The sequence below is a fragment of the Bos javanicus genome, chromosome 14 (genome assembly GCF_032452875.1).
Source record: "Bos javanicus breed banteng chromosome 14, ARS-OSU_banteng_1.0, whole genome shotgun sequence".
Taxonomy (NCBI): domain Eukaryota; kingdom Metazoa; phylum Chordata; class Mammalia; order Artiodactyla; family Bovidae; genus Bos; species Bos javanicus.
Genome location: NC_083881.1, coordinates 10,348,228 through 10,369,337, shown reverse-complemented (window position 1 = coordinate 10,369,337; position 21,110 = coordinate 10,348,228). Strand labels below are relative to the sequence as shown.

Genomic DNA, 21,110 nt, shown 5'->3' with positions numbered 1-21,110 from the left:
TGAGCATTTAATCATGGGCTTTCTGGCCATTTGTGTATCTTTTTTGGAGAACTGGATATCTGAATTCTTGGTCTATTTTTAAACTGCGCTTTCTGTTTGTCATTGAGTTGTAACAGTTCTTTATACATTCTGGACACTAGACACTTATCTGATAAACAATTTGCAAATATTTTCTCCCCTTCTGTGGGTTGTCTTCTCACTTTCTTAACAGTATCCTTTCACTCACAAGTTTTTAACTTCAAAATCCATTTTTTTCCTGAGGGTCCATGTGCTTTTTTTCTGTTTTGACACATATTAATTGAGCATCTATTAAATAAATGACTGTGCCTTTGGGCAAGTTACTGATCTTTTCTGAACTACAATTTCCTGATTGCTTTTGATAAATTCTAGCTGTTATTATCTGTAAGATGAAAGATGATAAAGTAATGTGCGTAAGTGCTCTTGAGTCTGCAGACCATAATGATACTTGCCACTGCTAAGGGGTGGCTAAGCAGTAGAATAATACATTTGTCTTGGAAACAGCATGTTACTGACAATGTTCATGCTGGCAAGTGAGGAGTAATCGGTGTGGGTGAGCTGAAATGAGGGACATGAGTTCTTTTCTGCTCCCTTTATTTTTCCACGGCAGCAGCTGCATGCCTGCCAGGTACAAGCACTACGACGAGAGATTATCAGAGCAAATTCATTTTGGAGCTCCACCTGACTTTATGTTAAAAAAATCATTTTGAGAACTGGAATCAGGTTCTCAGAATATGCAATTTCTCTTTTTAGGTCTAAGTAGAATGCTTTACAGGTCCACTCTACATCTGTTAAGGGTTTGGGGAGATTGAATCAGGAAGGAGGAAGAAGAGTCCTTGAAAGAAAGCTCCACTGGTCTCTCACTGTAATGGCATCGGTGAGGCTCCCCCTGGGGTGGCCAGGGTCGGATTACAACATAGCCCAGTTCTACTGCTGGATGGCTTTGAATCGCTCTCCCTGCAGGGAGGTGTTCAGTGTGTAGGGTTTCCTCCCGCTGATCTTTCTCCGCCCTGGGGTAGACACTTCCACCAGGCTCCAGTGTCCAAACGCCAGCCTTCCTCCAAGTCCAAGTCCCCCCACCACCTTCAAGGAGCCCTCAGCAGTCTCTGTAGCCAGAAGTCTGTCCTCCTCTTGATTCTCTGTGTTATCAGTCACTTTCCAGCCATGTGATGATTCTTCATGGACCTGACTTACTTCCTGCATCACACAATGAACTCCCAACGGTGGAAGCCTTGTTACGTCGCTGCATCCTATAACCTAGCAAAGTCCCTGGCTTCTGCTAGGAGACTGATAAATATTTGTGGAAGGAAAAAAATACAAGAATCAAGGGAAGATGCTCTCCTTTTCACCTTTACCAACAAAGGCTAATATATCTGTAGTTTACAAAACATCTTATTTTTGGAAAACTCATGTTTGTTTAAGTTAAATCCTTCTACATGACTTACAGATTTTTGAGATCGAAAGAGATTTCTAAAATCAGGTGAAATCAGACTTGCTGCTCAATTGCTGTAATTGAGAGACAGCGCCAAAGCCTAACCACTGGACTACCAGGGAGCATCTCAAATATTGTGACTGAGAAGACAGAGAGATTCACTGATTTCTGCACAAGTTTCAAAGGAAGATCTGTGTTGAGGAAAACTAAAACTGATGAAAGATGAAAGACTCCCCCTAAACTAAAATCAGGGAGCACCACTACACATTTCAAAGTTTCTTAAGCACCCTGCTGTGGTAAGAAGGCAAGGGTTAGTCTGGGTCTTCAACATGAGGCTTCTGCAGGTCAAATTATCTTACAAACATGGAACTGTTTCCATTTCACTGTATTATTCTTATATCTGAAACTTTCATAGAAGGTAGAATTTACTTTGAAAGGAGGAAAAGAGTAAAATTGAATTTATGTAAATAACAAGTTGATAACAAATCTTCCTGAACAGAAACAATCCTGCATAATAAAAATGATTCTTAATTCCACTTAGAATCACCTGAGCAGCAAACAGGCACAGTGTAGCAGGCATATGTATTTTCTCACTTAATTCTCTCATCTTCCCAAGATCCGAGGTGGGTCTACTGCAAACCTTAACCCCACCTGACCTGATGAGGATACTGCGGTTTAGGGAAGTGCCTGACAAGGATCACATGGTTACCAGAGCCTGGATCTGAAGTCCCCTATCTGCCCCACTCAAGCCTGATGCTTTTCCCATCATGTTAATGCTGCCTCCCTTGAATGTTTCCATTGAACACAAAGGTTTTCCTAGGTATGATATTATAAAAAAGAATACAAGAGATGACCAAAGGAAATTACAAAATTTAACTTCTTGGAGAGTCAGCATCTCATCTAGTATAATACTAATGACTTTTAGTCCAATTATAGACTACTGTTTATATGTAGTCTACATATAAATAAGTATGAGAGCTGCCTGGGCCATTTTGGAATGTCCACGCACTATTTCTCTCTAAATTCCACGGATTTAGTACAGACTTGAATAGTAATCGGTACATTTTCAGACAGAAATTCTACCATAAAACCCAAGAAAGCTAACCCAGAAAGTAAAGGAGACATGATGAAGCCAACGTGGTACCACAAGCATAATACAAGGGTGGCCCCACACCACAGGCCACAGCGGGGCCCGTGTGGACAACTGTGTCTCCCCAAAACACAGCAGCAGCTACACAGGAACTCAAGTATGAACACCAAGTACCGCCAGCGACCAGCGTATTCAGTTTCACTTAATTTAAAAATGAAGTCGCTCAGTCGTGTCCGACTCTTTGCGACCCCATGGACTGTAGCCCACCAGGCTCGTCCGTCCGTGGAATTTTCCAGGCAAGAATACTGGAGTGGGTTGCTATTTCCTTCTCCAGGGGATTTCCCCGACCCCGGGATCAAACCCGGGTCTCCTGCATTGCAGGCAGATGCTTTACTGTCTGAGCCACTAGGGAAGCCCTTAGATTGGATGATGTAAAAAATGAAACAAAAACAGTCCCACGTAGGAATATGTTGTACAAATGACCCAGTAACAGGTAAGATGCCAAGTTAAGTGGGGGAGGGAGGTTACTAGAAAGGCCTCTTTAGTGACAAAGTGACACAGCCACCGTGCATTTGTCACGACAGCTCCACGGGCTGTCAAGGCCAATGCCAGAATCTGTAAGACGGCATTTAGAGAGGCCGAACAATTGCCCTTAATTCGAGTGACTGATTTACAGAAAACACGGAAGGCGGAAGACAAAACCATTTCTCAGCATCTGGCCATAGAAGGTCACGATAACAACTATGCACAGGGAAAAATGAAGGCCAGAAAAGAAAGAAGAACCAAGCTGACCACGCGACGGAGCCTTATGTGGGCTGATGATTACGGCTGCAAGAGTCCACTTACTTGCACTGTGCATGATAATACTTTATCAGGTTCTGCAGCAGATCCACACCCTTTTTGGTCTTGATTTCATTAACTTTAATGAGATACTGTGGAAATAAAACAGAATTGGACATTGGTCATTACAGAGAAGGCTCTCTGGCATGGGTTTGGTTGCCAGATCACTGATTGTGAGTCTGCAGGAGGCGAGGCTGCAGCCAGACAGTGTGAGCTGACTTAGAGAATGCTGATCCAACAGTCACAAGTGTGCAACACAAACTGATTAGCGTGTTAGCATTTTATAAATGCTTAAGATTAGTTTACTAGACAGGCGGAAACCAAACACAGCAAAACATTCTGGAATAATGGATTATCCCACCCCCCACCCCGGTTAGTGGATCTCAAACTCATTGTTCACGTGGACAAAACCTGAAAGACGGACTGAAGGACAAACGGCATTCTCCTTAAGGAAACTGCTGTAAGATACTCAAACATTCAGACCAAAGAGGTAAATTGGAAAGTACTTTAGGTACTAAAAAGGGAAAGGAAAAAAAAATAATAATGCCCTTGGTTGCTGAGTCGCTTCAGTCGTGTCTGACTCTCTGCGGCCCCATGGACCATGACGGCCCGCCAGACTCCTGTGTCCATGGGATTCTCCAGGCAAGAACACAGGAGTGGGTTGCCATCTATGCGCTAAACATGACTGGCTCTGATTTTCACAACTGGCCAAGATTTTCTGTTGATGTTGTTTGCTTCTTGCTCACTTGTTTATGGTGTGAAAGTGCTCATGAACAGATAAGCTCCCAGAAGGAGCTGAAGGCTGATGAGGGGGGTCAGAACAGAAATTAAAAAAAAAAAAAAATTAAGGAAGAAAAACTTGAAACTGAGAAAATTCTATCTACTTTAATATTTTCTGAAAACTGCCAAAAAAAAAAAAAAAAAAAAATTCCATTACTCAGTATCAGAATGAGTTGGTCTCTAGGTCAAGGAATGCCAGTGTTCAATGGGAACCCAGTTTGAGAACCACTGCTCTACATCTACGGTAACATGCTTTTCATTGCATTTCCCCCCCATGAATTCAGACTTTCCTAAGACTACTTCATTTCAGTTTCCATTCAAACTGGACACAGGGTTAAAAACAAAACAAAACAAAAAACCATGCTGTACAACCTGTACTAGTTAAACTTAATATTCACCAGTGTTACCTCTCACCCCGTTTTTTTTTTTTTTTCCACACTCACTCACAAGCAATATTAAAGTTCTCACCAAAGAATCCCGTTTTGGCTTAAAGAGCCCCCTAGGACCCGGGCTCAAAATATGAGACAACAGTGAGACGGCGGATCCCAAAAGGCTTGGAGAAAAGTGGAGATTAGAGAGTCCTTGAGAAACAGTCCCCTCCTGTGATCATCAAACCACAGCCCGCGCTTAAGCATAAGGACGGCTGACCAGCAGGAAAGGCGAGCGGGAACCGCACCCGAGGTGCAGGGCGCGCTCGGCCGTCCTTACCTCGCACATCTGGAGCTGGAAGAGGCGCCGCTCCTTCTCCATTTCCTCCGCGATCTCGGCGCCGGTGATCTCCGTGCGGATCATCCCGTGCTGCTTGGCGTGCTCCCTCTTCTCCTTCTCAATTTTGGTACTGTAACCGAAGCAGACGCCAGCATTTAAAAACCAGAAACCCACACTCCTGTCCTTAAGGACAGCCACTGACTCTTTCTTCATTACTAGAAGAGGCAGGGACTCTTAAACGGACAGCATCGATCAAAAGTTGAAAATCTTAAGTTCAAAGAAGAGTCAACACATTGTATGGATTTCCGAGGACACTGCCTACATTTTAACTTTGATCTCACCCTTGAGAGGGTTCATGTAAGTTCTCTTCCATGCTGGTTGGCAGCAAGTCACTGTGACAGTCTACTTTTTCTGCAGTAAAGCACTTTACATGATGCAAAAGAAATCAGGAGGTTGGAGGCCTCAGGCATATCTTGATTATTAATAGACTATAAGACTTGAGAGTTATTTCAAGAGTATATAATGGGTCTTTGGAGGCATGCACAAAAGTTAGCCAAAGGTAATATTCAATACTTCTCTAAACATAGGTTGTTTTTCACTCTCTAATGATGTTTTAGTTATTTAACCACCTGTCAATGGATTGTACACAGTCAAGATTTAGGAGAAATCCAAATCTCTTCTTTGGAATGCTGTGAAAATGTTCTTCAGTTGGGAGAGGGCCAGGAGGGAGCCAAGGAAATAAGCACAGAGAAAGCACATTAAACCAAGAGTACCTGAGGGGGATGCTTGGCTACAGCAGATAATATTTTGGTATCGATACCAATGGCCACAGCTCTTTTTCCAAAAATCCATTTAATCTGAAAGCCGACTTCTAATTTTTTTTTTCTAACTCAGACTTTCTTAATGACTGCTTCATTTCAGTTTTCATTCAACTGGTGGTGGTTTAGTCGCTAAGTCATGTCTGACTCTTGTGACCCAATGGATTGTAGCCTGCCAGGCTCCTCTGTCCCTGGGATTCTCCAGGCAAAAATACTGGAGTGGGTTGCCATTTCCTTCTCTAGGGAATCTTCCCGATTCAGGAATCAAACCTGGGCCTCCTGCATTGCAGGATTCATTCAACTGGACACACGGTTTAAAAAAAAAAAAAATGCTATATACCTCAACCGGTAAAACTTAATATTCACCAGTATTATCTCTCACCAAAAATTTTTTCCCCACATTCACTCACAAGCGACATTAAAGTTCTCACTAAAGAGAGCCTATCATTTACAGTTGTGAAAGCAAAGACTGACCTAGCCTTTGAGTTTTCTTTTAAATTGCGGTGGTGGGAAATCAAACCCCAAGAAAGCCAATATCTTTGCCAACATACAACACAGTAGAAAAACTGAGCCATCAACTCAATGAAAAACTTACAAACTGGGCTGAGATTCACTGTAATACCCCAGGGTCTGGCATACCTAAGCAACTCTTCCATCATGCACCTCTCCAGGGGATCTTCCCAACCCAGGGTTAGAACCCCAGTCTCCTGCATCGCAGGCAGATTCTTCACCAGCTGAGCCACAAGGGAAGCCCAAGAACACTGGAGTGGGTAGCCTATCCCTTCTCCAGCGGATCTTCCCGACCCAGGAATCAAACCAGGGTCTCATGCATTGCAGGCTGATTCTTTACCAATCGAGCTATCAGGAAAGCCATCAGGGAAGAGGTGGTGTGCTTACAAAATACTGGGCCTACCATGGCAAGGAAATAGGTCTACCCACTAGGGGGAGCCCCAGGGTGAGAGCCGCTCTGCTGACATCTCTTTAGTCACTCAGTTGTGTCCGACTCTTGTGACCCCATGGACTGTAGCCCACCAGGGTCCTTTGCCCATGGGATTCCAGGCAAGAGTACTGGAGTGGGTTGCCATTTTCTTCGCCAGGGGATCTTCCCGATCCAGGAATCGAACTCATGTCTCCTGCATTGCAGGCAAATTCTTTACCAACTGAGCTATGAAGGAAGCCCCTCTGCTGACATAGGGGGCCCTGGAAGGATGTCTCCAGGAGGGCAAAGGAACTGACAGAGAATTTAATGATAATTGATATATCATCGCCATAATAATATACATCATGCATTTGCTCAGCAGCAACATTAATAGGTATTGGACATCTGCTGGGACAATAAGAATTCACAATAGATTCATGTACAACTAAGTACATGAATAAATGAGGCAATTGCTTCATTAAGAAAAAGCAAAAAAAAGAGAGTGGGAATTCAATCATAGCATACCTTCAGACTGACAATACATATTTATTTAATACCTGAGCCCTCTGTAAGACATATCAATAAATGGCCAGTCAGCAAACAAAGAGGTGATTCACTGGTGATCACAGAGATGAAAAATAAAAACACAATTAAGATGGACAATCTCAAATACTACTGAAGATGCGGAACAATGAGAACTTCCATACAACGATGGTGTAGTAAAAATGGGGCGACCACTTTGGAAACCTATTTGGGAGTTTTAAAAATGAAATTAAACATTCATTTACCCAGTAACTCAACAATTCCCTCACTAGATATTTATCTAAGACAAACGAATCCACATTTGGACAAACGTATCCACAAAAAGACCAATGCATGAATGTTCAGGGCTTCCCAGGTGGCGCTAGAGGTAAAGAACTGGGCTGTTGATGCAGGAGACGCAGGAGATGAGGGTTCCACTGGAGAAGGAAATGACAACTCACTCCAGTATTCTTGCCTGGAGAATCCCATGGACAGCCTGAGCACATATACATGTTCAACAATGCATATTTATACTCATGAAAATGTAATCACTGACAACTGGCTTAAAACACAAATCACTGTATTTATCTTATTGTATGAATTAGGAGGGGGTGGGGTGGAAGAGTGATGGGGATGGTTGTACAAGGGTGAGAAATCCTCACCTATCATGGCAACACAATACAGATGACCCAAGAACGAACAGCAAGAGAAGCCTGAGGGGTGTGGGGAGAACTCAGGAGGCCTGCCCTCCTTGTAAGGACTCAGTTCTAATTCCTTTCTGCTGTGTGCAGACGCCCTTGGGCCTGGCAGTCCTGTGAGCACTCAAGACCCACTTGCACAGGGCAAGACACGCGGGCCCGATGCCATGGCCCACGGCCTTCACTTACCCTGGCTGGCCATTTCAGGAACCCTTCAGTTCTCAGCACCATTTGTCACTGTCACAGCACATCAGAAGCATTCCTTAGGCAGCAAATCCTCAATGATGTGCGTATTATATAAGCAGTTACAGAAGTGGTTTCGGGGAAAACATTTTAATCCTGAATTTGTTTTTCTTTGGCTTGTGTTTTCACTTTACTGTTATTGCTGCCTACAGAAATGCTTTTATTCTCTCATGTTTATAGTTATCTAAGTTTATAGCCAAGACGTTTATTAAATGCTTTTAAATACATTTCTCCTCCCACCCCACCCCACCCCACGGCCTGGTGTTATAAATATCTCAGAGTACTAATAAGAATCACTACGGATGGTGACTGCAGCCTTGAAATTAAAAGACAATTGCTCCTTGGAAGAAAAGCTATGACCAACTTAGACAGTGTATTAAAGACAGAGACATCATTGCCAAGAAAGGTCCATCAAGTCAAAGCTATAGTGTCTCCAGTAGTCATGTCCAGATGTGAGAGTTGGACCATAAAGAAAGCTGAGCACTGAAGAACTGATGCTTTCGAAATGTGGTACTGAAGAAGACTCTTGAGAGTCCCTTGGACAGCAAGGAGATCAAACCAGTCGATCCTAAAGGAAATCAACCCTGAATATTCATTGGAAAGACTGATGCTGAAGCTTAATACTTTGGCCACCTGATGCGAAGAACTGACTCATTGGAAAAGACCCTGATGTTGGGAAAGACTGAGGGCAGAAGGAGAAGGGGCAACAGAGGAGGAGAGGGCTGGATGGCATCACCAACTTGATGGACATGAATTTGAGCAAACTCAGGGACACAGTGAAGGACAAGGAAGCCTGGCGTGTTGCTGTCCATGGGGTCACAAAGAGTTGGACACGACTGAGCGACTGAACAACAAATAATAAGAAAGGGATGTGGAAGAACGACCCATATAGTATGAGGATGAGCCAGGTCCACACTGAGGTCTGACAGGCAGCGTCTCCCTGGTCCCATGTGATCACCCCAGCATGCAGGCCTCTGGCTGCAGCCATGCTATGCTATTCAGGGGTCACAGAGACTAGAGAGGAAGCCACACTTACTGGCCTTAGGACCTTCCGAAACCCCTTAGCCTTTCTAAGCTTCAGTTTCCTGATCCACAAACAGGCAGTCCAATGCACACTGAGAGGGGTGCTGTGAGGAGGTCATGCATGCAAAGCATTTTGCTCAGGCCCTGGTGAACAGACGGACGTTACAGTTGTTTTGTTGCCAAGTCGTGTCTGACTCTTTGCAACCCTGTGGACTGTAGCCCACCAGGCTCCTCTGTCCATGGGATTCTCCAGGCAAGAATACTGGAGTGGGTTGCCATTTCCTTCTCCAGATCTTCTTGACCCAGGGAAAGAACCCATGTCCCCTACATTGGCAGGCAGGATTCTTCACCATGGAGCCACAACACAAACAGTAGCTGTTTTTTTATTTCTGAGTTGCCATGTTATCCAGAAATGGGTAAATGGTCTATGCTGCTGCTGCTGCTAAGGCGCTTCAGTCGTGTCCGACTCTGTGCGACCCCACAGATGGCAGCCCACCAGGCTCCCCCGTCCCTGGGATTCTCCAGGCAAGAACACCGGAGTGGGCTACAGTTATGCACTAACTATAATGAAAAAAAAACTACCAGCCACGGACGCCAAAATAATCAAGAATGAAAGTACATCTCACTCTAGACGACCAGCATGGGAGGTGAAACCACTTCTAATCAGGTCAGCATACTCAGCCTCACGGCCCTTACAAGGATTGACCTGGCAGGGTTTTTCTCCTGAAGGAATTAGTTCAAGACTCTGTCCTTATTTTAGTTATTCTTTTTCTTAGAACACTTAAAACAGTAACAACAACAACAAAAGAAACAGTTAAAAAAAACACACTTACAACTTCGTCTCATAATCTTTCCAAGCTTTGTCAAATGGTTTCTTGAGATCCTTAGAAAAGAGAAAATAAAATTGAGATTAAACGTGCTTTTGCTTCGAGGTGAATAATTTTCGAATCACATCTTAGCAGAAACAATTTCCGTTACAGGACACTGGAAACTTTACACAGGATGCTTTCAGGCCCACCACGTGACTTATTACAGCCAAGAAAGCTAAGAAAGTTGTAGCGCGAGTGTTCCCAGTCAAAACCACGAGGCAGTACCTGGTGGTTCTGAGAGGTGGGTCCACTGGGGTGGAGCCCAGACTCAGCACAGACCACCCCCCGCCCGCCAATCTTCCCTACAGCATCTCATATTGTTTCTCGGTTGATAAACTATGTGAGTCGGTGTGTTTCTTCTAATGACCGCCTTCCAACAACACTTTTCATGCTGAAAAGTTCAGAGTGCCTTTCAGACACCAGTGCCACTAGGATCTTCAAAGACAAACCAGATTGATCCTTTGAAGCTGAAGTGAAAATTGAATTTCGGAACACTCACGCCTTTGACTCCCTTCAGGTCTCCTTTCAACAAGGAATCCAAGGTGAAGATCACATTGTGGCTCAGGCCCTGGAGCTGAAAAGCAAAGACGGGAGATGATTAAAGACGGGAGCGCACAGGGAACCGCAAAGCCAGCTGACGCTCGGTGAGCGCCGTCGCCCCCACTCAGGTACAGACGCGATGAAATGAGGGCAGAGACCTTGATCGCCCTGCTCGCAACTGCATCCTCAGTGTCAGCACCCAGGTTCTGTAGAAAAAGAAAGCTGTTCAGGGGTTCCTTGGTGGCGCAGTGGGAAGAATCTGTCTTGGAATACAGGACACCGGTTTGATGCCTGGTCTGGGAAGATTCCCACACTTGCAGAGCAGCTAAGCCTGCTCGCTGCAACTACCGAGCCCGTGCTCTAGAGTGCACGAGCCACACCACTGAGCCCACGGGCTGCAACAGCCTAAGCCTCTGCGCCAGAAAAGAGAAGTCACTGCAACGAGAGGCCCGCACAGCACGATGAAGAGTAGCTCCTGCTCAGTGCAGCTAGAGAAAGCCCACGTGCAGCAGCAAAGACCCACCACAGCCAAAAAATAAACAGATCTGTGCGTTTAACGGTAGGTAAATTTAATCCCAATTTTAAAGAAATAATGTAGTCTCCTAGCCATCTAATTTACTGAAGTGATGTAAAAGTTGCTCAGTTGTGTCCGACTCTTTGTGACCCCATGTATAGTCCATGGAATTCTCCAGGCCAGAATACTGGAGTGGGGAGCCTCTCCCTTCTCTGGGGATCTTCCCAACCCAAGGATTGAACACAGGTCCCCCGCATTGCAGGCGAATTCTTTACTGGCTGAGTCACAAGGGAAGCCCTAATTTACTACTTTTTAATAATCCACCTGCTGATGCAGGGGACACAGGTTGGATCCTTGGCCCAGAAAGATTCCCACATATGCCACAGAGCCACTAAGCCCAGGCAACACAGCTATTGAGCCTGTGCTCGAGAGCCCACCAGCCCCACTACTGAGCCCACGGGCTGCAACAACTTAATTAAACCCCTGCACCTGGAGCCTAGGCTCCACAGCAAGAGAAGCCACCGCAATAAGCCCGCACACCTCAACTGCAGAGTAGCCCCTCCTCGCCGCAACTGGAGAAAGCCCGTGTGCTGCCATGAAGACCCAGCATAACCAAAAATAAATAAATTAAAAAAAAAAAAGCAAACAAAAAAGAAAACTACTTAGCGAGTGCAACCTACAGCTGGAGGAGGGGTTTTCAGTGTTCTGGGGCAGTGGCCTGGGTCTCCTTGATTTTAGGGTGGAGCAGAGAGAAGTCCAGTGAGGAGAGAGGGGGAGGACTGTAACAAGCTGGGGAGCAGGGGGTGGGAAACCAAGGGGAGGACGGTCTAGTGTGCACCCAGTCAGGAGAGCCAGGGCTGACGAGAGTTTATGATACAGTCTGTCTTCAAGGAGACCCAGGCATCTCGGGGAAGCCAGTTTCAGCAGCGTGCAACCAAGACGCCAGGGACCCACAGCCCTGGTTTCACGTGTGGAGGCCATGGCTTCCCTCATTTGAGAGGTCATTTGGTTCACGTTCAAGTGTACTCACTTGTCAGGTCGCCCACCCACCCTTCCATCAATCATTGACCAAGTACCTATTCCATGATACCTGCGGTGCTGGGGCTGAGACAGGGGTGCCGTGATGTCTAAAATGCCGCCTGCCTGTAGAGAGCTCACACCTGGGGGGCAGGCACAGTCAGCAGCAGCCAGCCTTACCAGAGGATGAGGCCACGTGTTCACCAGCAGCGGAGGGAGAAACCGGTGTGTGAAGGAGCAAGGCTGACGATTACAGGCTCTGTGTGGGACCCTCTTAACCACATCTCTAAAGCGAGGATGTTACAAGCTGTTGCGGGTGGCTGCTGTGACAATGCAGTGAGTTCACCCACGGGGAAAGTGCTAGTGTGTTCCCTGATACTTGGGAAAAGCTGAAGATGTGTTTACTTTGGAAATCCTATAGGATGTTAAATACAAATGAGGGTAATGTGGTGCTGAAGCTGAAACGTCAATCCTTTGGCCACTTGTGCAAAGAACTGACTCATTGGAAAAGACCCTAATGCTGGGAAAGACTAAAGGCAGGAGGAGAAGGGGACGACAGAGGATGAGATGGTTGGATGGCATCACCGACTTGATGGACATGAGTTTGAGCAAGCTCCGGGAGTTGGTGATGGACAGGGAGGCCTGGTGTGCTGCAGTACATGGGGTTGCAAAGAAATGACTGAGCCACTGAACTGAACTGAACTGAAGGCAATGTGGGAGCAGAGGCGGAAGGGCAGGGCGGAGAGGTCTTCTCTCCTGCCTGAACACCTCCCTAGCTTTGGCCTGAAGTTCTCATCCAAGGTTTCCTGCAGCAATAAGTCACTCCGCGTCCTGCCCTCTCTGACCACCAGTGTGACACACGAGGAGTTTCCCATCACTAGAGGGCTTGGACCAGAAACAACCAACTCTCTTTTTTATTTCAAAGACAAAGAGATTCCTACCAAGACCATCTCACCATCAACCATGCAGAGGAACAGCTGGGCTGGCAGGCCAGATGCACAGTCCGGGGGGGATCTGGGGTGCTGGATCTCAGGGCGTGGGGTGAAAACGACCTCAGATATTATAACGGTTTATGGCTTTCCAAAGGGTCACAGTAGGTAAACTGAAACAGAATGACAGTATTCGAATTTCATGGGGGAAGCTATTAGGAAAGAAGCAAGCTTCCCTGGTGGTACAGTCTATAAGAACCCGCTGCCAATGCAGGATACACGGTTTGATCCCTGGTCCAGGAGGATTCCACATACTGCAGAGAACCAACCCCTTGTGCTGTTAACTACTGAGCCCAACACGCTGCAACTACTGAAGGCCACAATCCCTAGAGCCTGGGCTCGACGCTGCGGTGAGAAGCTGGCACACCGCAACTAGAGAGCAGCCCGCCCCGGGCACTCTTCATAACTAGAGAAAAGCCCATACAGCAACAAAGACCCAGCACAGACAAGAATAAGTAAGTAACATTATTAAAAAAAAAATAATAATAAAATGCTCCCTGGGATGGAGGCTTGCAGGTAATAATGAAAAAAAAAAAAAAAGAAAGGTGAAAAACACTGGCCTTAGATCTGAGACGGGGAAAAATAAAGATTAAGAGGATTCACTCTCTGTCCTGGACAGATAGCTAGAATAATATTTTGTCCTGAGTCCTCAACAATCTCATTCCTGGGCCACAAGCGCCCTGCATCCCGCTACCCTGTGGTCTTGGCACTTGGGGTCACGTCCACCTTGTGTGGACGGTGCTAAGTGAGGTAGGGACCTCCATTGATCAAGGCAGAACCTACCTATCCCGTTTGTGAAGGTCCTTGCATTACTTTCTTCTCAGCCTTTACCACCCTAACCATTTATACGCGTATCTGTTTCCTTATGTGTTTTGCTGTGTTCCCAACTTGAATGTGGGCTTCCCTGGTTGCTCAGACGGTAAAGAATCCGCCTGCAATGTGGAAGACCTGGGTTTGATCCCTAGGTTGGGAAGCTCCCCTGCAGGAGGGCATGGCAACCCGCTCCAGTATCCTTACCTGGAGAATTCCCATGAACAGAGGAGCCTGGCGGGGTATAGTCCATGGGGTCACAAAGAGTCAGACATGACTGAGCGACTAAGCACCATTTGAATGCAAACTCTGAGAGTGTGGTCTGCGTGTTCACTGCTATGTTTCCAGAATTTAGAACACTGCCTGGCACCCAGCAGCTACTCACCAAATATTTTCAGAATGAAGGAATCACAAAGTCACTTGTGTACAAGGTTCTTCTCTACAGGAATGTTCAGACTGATGGCAAGTTTAGTATTTATTGGAATTCCCTGGTGGCTCAGATGGTGAAGCATCTACCTACAATGCGGGAGACCCGGGTTCAATCCCTGGGTTGGGAGGATCTCCTGGAGAAGGCAATGGCACCCCACTCCAGTATTCTTGCCTGGGAAATCCCATGGATGGAGGAACCTGGTAGGCCTCAGTCCATGGGGTTGCAAAGAGTCAGACGTGAATGAGCGACTTCACTCACTTCACTTAGTATTTATCAGTAGAGGACCAGTTAATAAATTATGGGAAGTTCTATACAATAGCCATAAAGATGAGAAAGTTTTTTTTATGTCTGACTTTGGAAATGCCTCCAAGATAAACTGTTTTGTGATAAAAGCAAAGTTAAAAACAGTATTCGTGGTGTATGAGGATTTGTACAAAAAGAGGGAAGAAAATACAGCTACGCTCAAATCATGTCAGAGAGGACACAGACTACACTGCTGACGGTCCCTTCCAGGGGGTGGACACGGGTTGGAAGAGAAGCCTTTACTGTGCACCTTCTGCGTCTGGGGGAGGTGAGGAGAGGGATAACCTGGATGGTGCTATTGATCCAAAAAAGGCAAAAATTCTAAAACAGAACATGGAGAGACAGTGATTATCAACCATTTTGAACCATGAGTCCCACATCAAGGCTTTCACCAAGGCCTCTTGTCCTTCGGGAAATAAAAGCAGGAAAAAACAAAAAATATGCAAATGTCCTTGCCGCTTTGGCCTGAAGGCTGTGTTACAAAATAACAATGAGAGTCATGAAACTCCGTGGTTTGTACTGAATTTGAGGGCTGTTTGGAAGGAAAAGTCCCTCAGAAGCCAGGTACTGACCACACAACGAACGCCAGCCCCACGCTTCGGCCCGTCATCGTGCTGAGGCACGGGCAAGTGCGGTGGACTGTAGTTTGCAGTGATGGAAACCCCAAGGCTGAAGAATTTCTCTGTGGTTATCTGCACACGTACTCTTGGGGGCTGATAAGAAACCAAGAAGGCAAAAATACCACATATTGTGAATTCAGAATCTTTCCAGTGATGAGCCTACGAAAAGGCCATAGGAAAAAAAAAATTTAAACGTACACAAACTCTTCTTATTTCCTGGGAAAAAGTTGGTTCATTTACAGAAACTGGCAAAGGAGATTGTGTGAATAGTAACTATTTATTTTTATAAAGATAGGGAGAGAAGTCAAAGAGAGAGCAGAGCAATCTCAAGAGAAGGAAACTTTTAGGACATATTTGGGCAAAACTAAACTTCCTTCCTGGGATTTCCCTGGTGGTCCAATGGTTAAGACTCTGAATTTCCACTGCAAGTGGGCGTGGGTTCGATCCCTGGAAGGGAAACTAAGATCCCACTTGCCACCTGCTGCAGCAAAAAAAAAAATAAAAATAAAATAAAATAAATAAATACGTTCATGACAGAAATTTAAAAAGAACAATTTCCTTCCTTGGCCATCTCAAACAAGAACACCTGCTCTCAGATATTTTAAGGCGTTGCTTCTGTGACAGAGATGGATCAGGTCGCTTCACAGTTGTAGGATTCTGTCATTTTCCTTTTTTTTTTTTTTTTTGCTAATTTCCCAGCTCTTTCAGGAATCCTTTTCACGGCCTTGGCAAACTTTTCATTGCAAACGGATATATAACAAAAGCACCCCATGGGCAACGCAGTCAACGTGACACAGTAATAATATGGTGGACAGACTTCTGGTATCACCTTCGTAAGCCTCAGGGTTTTAAAAGAAGCCTTTCAAATCCATCATATAATCACTTCCTATTTATTTTACTGAGGTCCTATTGATTACTCCACTCCCATTTACTCCCAACCCATTTCCTTTATCAATAAAGTTGAACTAACATAAGCTCTTTGTGATTCAAGATTACACAAGGTAGAAGGGCATGTTTTTAAAAGTACATCTTTTCCATTTTATTAAGCGCATAACACACTAAAGCCCCTTTCAGGAGTGATGTTCAGTTGTGGTAAATACTTGTGCTTTCCAAACAAACTGTTGTTTGTTTCCTTCCTTACAAAAGGGCAATTTCCCCTGTGAGCACACATATCGAGCCCACCAAGGAATCCGGGGTAAATCAGACAGGGAGTGGCTGAGGGCTACCATTCTGCACAATGATGCAAAAGTAATTTGTTTAAGCACATAAACTCTGATTAATATTGGCTTTGAGAAAAACATTTTGCCTGCAACTGCTTAAATGCTGCCAGACGTTATACAAACTGCCCTTGTAAGTCCAGCCACTAGAAAAGGCTTCATGAACGGTTTTCCTGGGTATAAAAACACACACACCTCCATGCCCTTAGTTTTTCTTTATCCCTGTAGAGCTTTGCTAGGAAATGATCTTGTTATCTGTTTGCTGATTACTGCCTATCTTTTCTAGAAGGTATGCTTCCTAAGGGGAGGCGGCTCCTCTGTTTTGTTCACTAACTGATCAGATCCCAACACAGGAGCCGAGCGGCAGCTGTAGGTCTTCAGGCTCCAAGGCAGCTGCTGGCTGGCTGGTGTGGGCCTGGCGATGGGGTGGGGCAGTGACTCAGCAGCACAGCTCTGCAGACGGTACCCCCAGGACACCTACAGCACACCTACAGCACCGACCTGCACATGCGACTCTGTCAACTAACGAGGACGTAATCCACTTGCTTTGTCATCCTGCATTACTTCTGACAACCCCTCTTCACTGCCCACTGGTTTCTCTTTCTCTTTCCCCTCTGCAGATAGAAACAGTTCCTCTGAAAGTAAGGCTAATGCGAATCTGCTGACTTGCTCAGCACATTGGAAAATCCAATTAAAGTAATGAGCCAGCTCCCAGCCGGTCTGCCGAGGTTCCCTGGTATAAATTAGGTCTTCTGGCTCGTGTGTTAACTCCTTCCTGCCCCGCAGAGTGACTCACCACCGTGAAGCTGTTTTACCCTGGTGCCCGGGCATCAGGCCGTCTTCCAGGGCATTTAAGATCCGGAGGAAAGAATTCTTGGCAGGAGCCGCAAGGCATGAAGCCATGCATCACTCCTGGCCTGTGGCTTTGGGAGACCGCCTGACTTGCTGACTTGGCTCCCTGATTTGAAAATGGGATTCCTGGCGCCTTCCTCTACGAGCCCAAGCCAGTGTGCGGGGACCAGGGCCTGACGCCAACGAAATTCTTGCTTCACTGCAGACACACAGGGTTGCCTGCTTCATTGGCGGCTCCTGAGAACCATGCAAGGTGTGTTCAAACACTCTATTAAGTGGAGGCATCAAACCACAAACCAGGTCTGGCACTAAAGGTAATGAACTGCTTACCTCACTGTCTTCTTAGAGGTATCAGAATGCTTTGAAAACTATGGTATACTATATATGTGAATGAACAGTTGTTATCAGCTATTACTAACCTATTAAGCTAAGGGAACGATTGAGGGCAGAAGGAGAGAAGGATGAAAGAAGAGGACAGGGCTGGATGGCATTACCGATGCCATGAACTTGGGCAAACTCTGGGAGATGGTGAGGGACAGGGAAGCCTGGCATGCTGCTGTCCATGGGGTGGTGAAGAGTTGGACACAACTTGGCGACTGAACAACAACAAAAGCATATTGAAAAGCAGAGACATTACTTTGCCAACAAAGGTCCGTCTAGTCAAGGCTATGGTTTTTCCTGTGGTCATGTATGGATGTGAGAGTTGGACTGTGAAGAAGGCTGAGCGCCAAAGAATTGATGCTTTTGAACTGTGGTGTTGGAGAAGACTCTTGAGAGTCCCTTGGACTGCAAGGAGATCCACCCAGTCCATTCTGAGGGAATCAGCCCTGGGATTTCTTTGGAGGGAATGATGCTAAAGCTGAAACTCCAGTACTTTGGCCACCTCATGCGAAGAGTTGACTCACTGGAAAAGACTGATGCTGGGAGGGATTGGGGGCAGGAGGAGAAGGGGACGACAGAGGATGAGATGGCTGGATGGCATCACTGACTCGATTGACGTGAGTCTTAATGAACTCCGGGAGTTGGTGATGGACAGGCAGGCCTGGCGTGCTGCGATTCATGGGGTTGCAAAGAGTCGAACATGACTGAGTGACTGAACTGAACTGAAGCTTTATTTTATTTGGTTACATATGCATTAAGGGGAAACAGATTCTGCTCAGAGGTCAAGGGGTGAGAGGTAATGATGCTTCTTCATCCACTGCTCAGGGCTTTGCAAGTGCAACCCTCACAGCCACCAGAGTGCCCTGTGCGCACACAGTCAACCGGGGGACGTGCACTCGGCCAGGCTGCACTCGGGCAAGGCATTCAAGGCCACTCCACATGCTGCCAAGGGGGCGTGACATGCAGACACTGCCTGCAATGCATGCAAAATGTCTGGCACAACACAGACTCTTAATATTAAAATGTAACCCAGTTTATTTTCTTAGAATTCCTTACACATGAAAAGCTCAGCAGTAATGGTGGAAAAAAATCTAATGATAGCATTTCAGATCCTGAAATAGGTCTTCTGAGGCTCGAGGAGTGGAGGGGAGACTCCCAAGTGTCCTTCGGATTATACCACTCTTTCCTTTGGTAAGTTTCAGAGTGATTCCCCTGCTTCATCCTCCTATAAAACTGCAGGATAATGTACCCCGTTATACCCTGCTCTAACCTAGGCAGCCTGAAATAGTTATTAAAATGACAGATGGCATTGTGTTTAACAGACGTTATCTAAAATTACTGGGGCTTGCCCAGGTGGTGCAGTGGTAAAGAACCTGCCTGCCAATGCAGGTGACACAAGAGACCCAGGTTCAATCCCTGGGTCGGAAGATCCCCTGGAGGAGGAAATGGCAACCCACTCCAGTATTCTTGCCTGGAGAATTCCATGGACAGAGGAGCCTGGAGTTATTGCTTGAGACAACTCTCTTAAGATGAGTCTTGGTCTCACCCAATTAATGAGGAAACAGGCTGAGAGAGGTTAAGCCACCTGCCCAAGGTCAAATGGTAAGTAAAGGGGTCGGTCAGCATATTAATGAAGGTTCTCACTGACTCCAAAGGCTGTTCCCTTGTGCTCTGCCACGCTGTCAGACAGATTTTAAAGTGCTTATCAGACCACATCAACCTCTTCCCAGTGAGCTGGCTTCACGTGCCCCCTCCCAGTGCAGGTCTGGCCCCCACACATGTCCTAGGCTCCCCCACCAGGTCCCACAAGCCTTCGACCACTCCAGGCCTCCTCCGTTTCTTGACCCATCACGTTCTCTCCTCCGGGCACCTGCTGGGCCTTCTGTCGGGACCACTCTTCCCTCTGGCTGCTGGCGAAGCGGGCTTCCAATGTCCAGGCCACTTCCTCAGGGAGGTCCTGACCGGTCTAGTTCTAGACTGATCGCTTCTCCCTAATCTCCCATTACTCTCAACCAGCAGAACAGGTTCTCTTTCAGGAGAGTCTGCATTTTAGAGTCGGTTGTTTGTGTTTTTTCACTTTCTGGAGCAAAGCTTCTTGAGGACAAGGGGCTCTGACTGTTTTGTCGACCACTGTGTTACATCAAGTCCTCAGCACAGACACAATATATATATGCCAAGTAAAATGCTTGTTGACTGAGTAAACGGATGAAAAAATGAGTTTGAACCCAGGCTCCCTGCATTGGGAGCATGGAGTCTTAGCCACTGGGCCACCAGGGAAGTCCCTGGGCAGCTCTGCTTTAGGGAGCTGTAGGCTTCTTATGAAACAAAGGTTCTTAGGCTACCATATTTTACAAAACAGGAAAACATTTTCAAAGTATATAAATAAATGAAGAATGGAGTTATAAAACAGCACTACAGTATGACAGAAATGGTATGGACCTAACAGAAGCAGAAGATATTAAGAAGAGGTGGCAAGAATACACAGAAGAACTGTACAAAAAAGATCTTCACGACCCAGATAATCATGATGGTGTGATCACTGACCTAGAGCCAGATATCCTGGAATATGAAGTCAAGTGGGCCTTAGAAAGCATCACTATGAACAAAGCTAGTGGAGGTGATAGAATTCCAGTTGAGCTATTTCAAATCCTGAAAGATGATGCTGTGAAAGTGCTGCACTCGGTATGCCAGCAAATTTGGAAAACTCAGCAGTGGCCAGAGGACTGGAAAAGGTCAGTTTTCATTCCAATCCCAAAGAAAGGCAATGCCAAAGAATGCTCAAACTACTGCACAATTGCACTCATCTCACACGCTAGTCAAGTAATGCTCAAAATTCTCCAAGCCAGGCTTCAGCAATATGTGAACTGTTAACTTCCTGATGTTCAAGCTGGTTTTAGAAAAGGCAGAGGAACCAGAGATCAAATTGCCAACATCTGCTGGATCATGGAAAAAGCAAGAGAGTTCCAGGAAAACATCTATTTTTGCTTTATTGACTATGCCAAAGCCTTTGACTGTGTGGATCACAACAAACTGTGGAAAATTCTGAAAGAGATGGGAATACCAGACCACCTGATCTGCCTCTTGAGAAATTTGTATGCAGGTCAGGAAGCGACAGTTAGAACTGGACATGGAACAACAGACTGGTTCCAAATAGGAAAAGGAGTTCGTCAAGGCTGTATGTTGTCACCCTGTTTATTTTACTTATACACAGAGTACATCATGAGAAACGCTGGACTGGAAGAAACTCAAGCTGGAATCAAGATTGCAGGGAGAAATCTCAATAACCTCAGATATGCAGATGACACCACCCTTATGGCAGAAAGTGAAGAGGAACTCAAAAGCCTCTTGATGAAAGTGAAAGTGGAGAGTGAAAAAGTTGGCTTAAAGCTCAACATTCAGAAAACGAAGATCATGGCATCCAGTCCCATCACTTCATGGGAAATAGATGGGGAAACAGTGGAAACAGTGTCAGACTTT

General features: G+C 45.8%; 1 protein-coding gene across 4 annotated transcripts in view; it reads right to left on the bottom strand.

Annotated features, from left to right (window-relative positions):
- Positions 1 to 21,110, bottom strand: part of ASAP1 (ArfGAP with SH3 domain, ankyrin repeat and PH domain 1) — a 339,237-nt gene that overhangs the window by 72,574 nt on the left and 245,553 nt on the right. For all 4 annotated transcript variants that reach the window (XM_061438581.1, XM_061438583.1, XM_061438584.1 and 1 more), the window contains 4 exons: positions 10,460 to 10,534; positions 9,925 to 9,974; positions 4,869 to 4,998; positions 3,387 to 3,472 (listed from right to left, as the gene is read on the bottom strand). In XM_061438581.1, coding sequence (XP_061294565.1) covers positions 3,387 to 3,472; positions 4,869 to 4,998; positions 9,925 to 9,974; positions 10,460 to 10,534 — 341 coding nt within the window. The remainder of the gene's footprint in view (positions 1 to 3,386; positions 3,473 to 4,868; positions 4,999 to 9,924; positions 9,975 to 10,459; positions 10,535 to 21,110) is intronic.